The sequence below is a fragment of the Apaloderma vittatum genome, unplaced genomic scaffold, assembly GCF_000703405.1.
Source record: "Apaloderma vittatum isolate BGI_N311 unplaced genomic scaffold, ASM70340v1 scaffold1851, whole genome shotgun sequence".
Classification (NCBI taxonomy): domain Eukaryota; kingdom Metazoa; phylum Chordata; class Aves; order Trogoniformes; family Trogonidae; genus Apaloderma; species Apaloderma vittatum.
The window spans coordinates 394-4,807 of record NW_009699354.1 but is presented as its reverse complement, the minus strand read 5'-3'; the positions used below and the strand labels follow the sequence as shown (position 1 = coordinate 4,807).

At 54.9% G+C, this 4,414-nt stretch overlaps 1 protein-coding gene across 1 annotated transcript; it reads left to right on the top strand.

The window, feature by feature from the left end:
- Positions 1–350: 350 nt before the first annotated feature.
- Positions 351–3,624, top strand: LOC104269340 (T-cell surface glycoprotein CD1b-3-like; the record flags this gene model as incomplete). Its single annotated transcript, XM_009878312.1, has 5 exons — positions 351–414; positions 2,045–2,305; positions 2,707–2,988; positions 3,091–3,366; positions 3,495–3,624. Coding segments are annotated over exons 1-5 (1,013 nt in total), but the record flags the coding sequence as incomplete, so codon positions are not given.
- Between the last annotated feature and the right edge of the window lie 790 nt (positions 3,625–4,414).

Here is a 4,414-nt window from a genome sequence, read left to right as displayed (position 1 = left end):
CGCTGTGACCGTTGCTCGACCTCTTTGTTTTTGCAGCCGTAGGTCCAAGCCCTGCCTGTCCCCACACTGTCCCCGGGACACTGGAAGGTTCCGAGTGAACTCTGTACAAACTGGCCAGCGCGCCGCAGGTGGCTAAAAGGGCCAGGCTGTTTGAGGTACCAGATTATCAGTGTTGCAGTCGTGCTCAAGACCTTATTTCAGCCTTCCTCCCACACGTCCCCAGCCCCAGCGTGTCTACACTGGTTGCATTGGCAGAAAGCGAGCACCATGACCGCTGGGCTGGTCTGAAGTGTGGCACTCCACAGGTTGTTCCTCCTCCCACAGTCGCTGCTGCTGCTCGGCTCTGCACCATGAAGCCCCCTCGCCTCCTCTTCTTCCTTCTCCTCCTCCCTGGACTGTGGGCAGATCCAGAGGGTAAGTGGCTCACCCAAGCCATTCTCACTCCCGTGTCAGAGTGCTGTCCCAGAAATGGATTCTTTACCTGGTGTGTAAACCCCAATCCACACGCAGAGACGAGATATCATGTTTTATTACAACGCTGCACAGGATCTGCTGCTGGCTGGCTAGCACTGAGAAACTAGCACACCGTAATGACAGGACAGAGAATATTTATACACTAGAAATTGATATAAAGTCATGCCCTGGACTGACTGCATATAGCTTAATACTTGCCACAACAGCATCAGCTCCCATGTGTGTTTGTTGGTGTTTTTTCCATATCAGTTATCTTATCAGCAGAGCAGTGACTAATATTTGGCTGGTGTAAGTTACCCATCATTGATCCCGGGATTTGGTGCATTTCAAAGCAAATTGGTTGTTCTTTCCTGAATGCACAGGAGCATGTGCCATTGCAAGTCTTTTTGTGGGGACCAACACCCTTATCATGGAAAGCTTCATCTGCTCTCTGGTTTCCATCAACAATACCAATTTTTCCTCCCTGATGAGCCTTGCCATGCATCGCAGCTAAGTCCTTTGGTTTCAGCACAACCTGTAGGAGATTCCCATGTTTGATAGGAGTTCTTCGAGAAGATAAAGCCCTCTTTCCTTCCAAATTTGCTTGTTTACCTTCAGAAAGCTCCAGGGCACACATTAGGGCTATAATTTATTGGCAGGTAATGACTTAGCCTCTGTTTCTTCCTTCAAGGTTACAACCACATCTGCTTTCTGAGCTGAGGTGCTCAGCAAGTTCCAGAAAATTTAGCAGGCTGATGGTGGCTGCTTGGCATTCTGCTTCGTAAGGGGTTCCCAGCAAAGTGTCAGCTGCATACTGTAGTAACTTGACAGAATCAGAGAATCATAGAATGGCCTAGGCTGGAAAGGACCTTAGAGATCATTTTAATCCCTGTTGCCAGAGACGCCACCTCTCGACTAGATCAGGCAGGATTCTTACCTTGCCAATCCTCCAATTCCCTTGTCCCAGTAGGTTACCGAATAATTTAGGACTGGTTTTGAATTCCTGGGGCAGCACTGTCTGGCACAGCTGAATTTTAGTTCCTGTTGTTGGGCTTTCCTGCTCACTTTTCCCAAGACACCAACTATGGGCGTATAAGTTTTACTTAAAGGGAGGCTGTACTCCACACAGCCAGACAGCAGGTGCTGGGCAGGACGGAGACGGCGAGGGGACAAAGTGCTTGAAATCCTGTGTGGGAAAGAAACATGAAAGTAGAATAGAGAAGGGAAAAGAGTGGTAGAGGAAGGTCAGACAGGAAAGCAAGCCTGGGTGGGTTGAATAGCACAGAATCATAGAATAGGGTGGGTTGGAAGGGACTTTTACAGGACGTGTAGTCCAACTCCCCTGCAATAAGCACGGACAAGAGACATCTGCAGCTAGATCATGTTGCGTAGAGCCCCGTCCAGCCTGACCTTGAATGTTTCCTGGGCTGGGGCATCTCCCACCTCAGTGAGCAACCTGTGCCAGTGTTCACCAGCCTCACTGTAAAAAGTTTCTTCCTTGTATCTACACTGAATCCCCTGTTTCTCCTCCAGCCCTTCCCGCTCATATCGTCTTTCCTGCAGCCCTTCCCACTCCCATCCTCTTTCCCAGCAGAGACACGAGTTTTCCAGTTATTGCAGACCAGCCTCATCGCCAACATCAGCGATGCTGAGATGTCCGGGGTGGGTCTCCTGGGGGACGTGCCCATCTTCGTACTGAATCCTGATGATTGGAGCATCCAATTCCCCTGGCCGTGGGCCCAGGAGGCCACATCTGAGGGTGATATGAAGAAGATCCTGTCCCACTACAAACTCTTTCTGCGCAATTTGGCCCGATACTTGCAAGAATTGGTCCAAAAGGGACAACTGGAGTGTGAGTATGGGGACAACCCCAGCCAGAGCTTCAGCCCCTTTTCCTAGGTTCTGGCTGTGCCCTTCTCCCCACCAGGGTGGCATTTGTGGGGTCTCATGGGGTGCAGCAGCTCCTGAAAGGGTAATGGGAAACACTGTGGCTGCTGGGACACGTGGCTGGCAGAGGCAAGGAGGGCAAGGGAGAGCAACCACCCCATGCTAAGTGGACTTTTATCTAGTCCGGCCTTCCAAGGGGACTGCAGGATTGCAGGGTGTCCTGGAGCTTCCTGAAGCCTGGCCCCTGCTGCCCATTGCACCCCACCACCCATCGCACCCCTGCACGTGCCTCCAGCCACATCCCACCTCATGCCAGCCATGTCCCACACACTCATGAGACCTCTCCACTGGCTCTGTCCTTGGCAGACCCATTCATTGTCCAGATCCGTGCGGGCTGTGTGCGGCACCCCAATGAGACAAGCAGGGGCTTCATGGATGTCGGGGAAGGTGGCAGAGACCTGATTGTTTTAGAGGCAGAGAAGCGGCGTTGGGAGCCCCAGCAGACGTCACCACTAGCAGAGCTGGTCAGCAAGTCCCTCACCAGTGAGAGGGCTGTCACTGAGCTTGTGGCACATCTTGTCTCCATCTCCTGCCCAAGCTACATCCAAACCTTGTGCAGATATGGGAAAGCTGATCTGGAGAGACAAGGTAAGACCTGACCCTGGCACAGTCACCCCACAGCCCTGCACACATGGGGGCCAAGCAGTGCCCCCCGGAGCTCCCCCAACCCCCTTTGCTGACACCAGCCAGAGGCCACGGTCTTTGCCCGCACGCCCAGCCCAGCCCAGTTGCTGCTAGTTTGCCGCGTCACCGGCTTCTACCCCCGTCCCATCAGCGTGGCCTGGCTGCGGGATGGCCAGGAGGTGCCGCCGGGCCCGGTGCTCAACACCAGCGCCATCCTGCCCAACGCCGACCTCACCTACCAGCTCCGCAGCATCCTGGCCGTGGACCCCGGTGACGGGCACAGCTACGCCTGCCGCGTGCGCCACTGCAGCCTGGGCACCGACAGCCTCCTCGTCCCATGGGGTAGGAGACAACCACGAGGGCGGGGATGGGGTGCAGAGTGCTGCTAGCAGCCACGAGCCCTGTGATGGGGCAGCTCCTGCCTGGTGCTGCCACACTCAGTTGGTTACCCTCTTCTCTCCCCGTCTCAGAAAACCACAGCACAGCTGCGGCCATTGGCATCGCCATCGCGGTGCTCTTGCTCGTGGCCATGGTTGCGGCCGGAGGGTGTTGGCGGTGGAGACGCAGGGGAGGTGTCTCTCCTGTTGTGTTGGTGGGCAGGTGGGTCGTGCCGGGAGTTGCAGCAGCGCTGCAGGAATGGACTCACAGTGGTCTCCCCTTGCAGGAAAGGTTACGAGGCCCCAAGGGAGACCCAGCAATTGAGGATGTGAGGCCTGGCTGCCCACCCAGCAACGAGCTCCCTCACGGCTGGCTCTCCCTGCTGATCCCATGTCGCACTCCTGACCCGTCGGCACAGACAGGGCTCGTCTCTGGCAAACTACCACATTAAACAGCTACAAACTTCCACAGCTGCGTATGGCTCCTGTAGTCTCACAGTACTGGCCGGAGCAGGCAGCATTTGGGTTGGAAACCATCGAGGTGTGAGTTATATCGACGCTCAGGAAGGTAGGAAGTGGAAGACTGGATCAACCCGTACATACAGCCTGTCCTTGACATCAGTCAGTGCCGGGGGTGTTAGAGGGCAACGCCACGTTTCTCCCTTAGTACAAGATGATGATGTTCCGCCTCACTGATTGTATCATCATCAAAAGATGAAGTGTTAAGGAAAGAAGATATGCTTCACTCTTGTGAGCCACTTCTCTACATTGCGGTTGTTCAGCCTGGAGAAGAGAAGGCGACAGGGAGACAGTCGCCTGAGGTCCTACACGCAGAGGTCCTGCAAGAAAGCTGGGGAGGGGCTGTTCACGGAGGCGTGTAGCAGTGGGACGAGGGGCAGCAGTTTTAGAACTAGAGCAGGGTAGATTTAGATTAGCCGGTAGGAAGAAGCTCTTTACACTGAGGGCGGTGAAAGCCTGGCCCCGGGTGCCCAGGGGGGCGGTGGAGGCCCCAG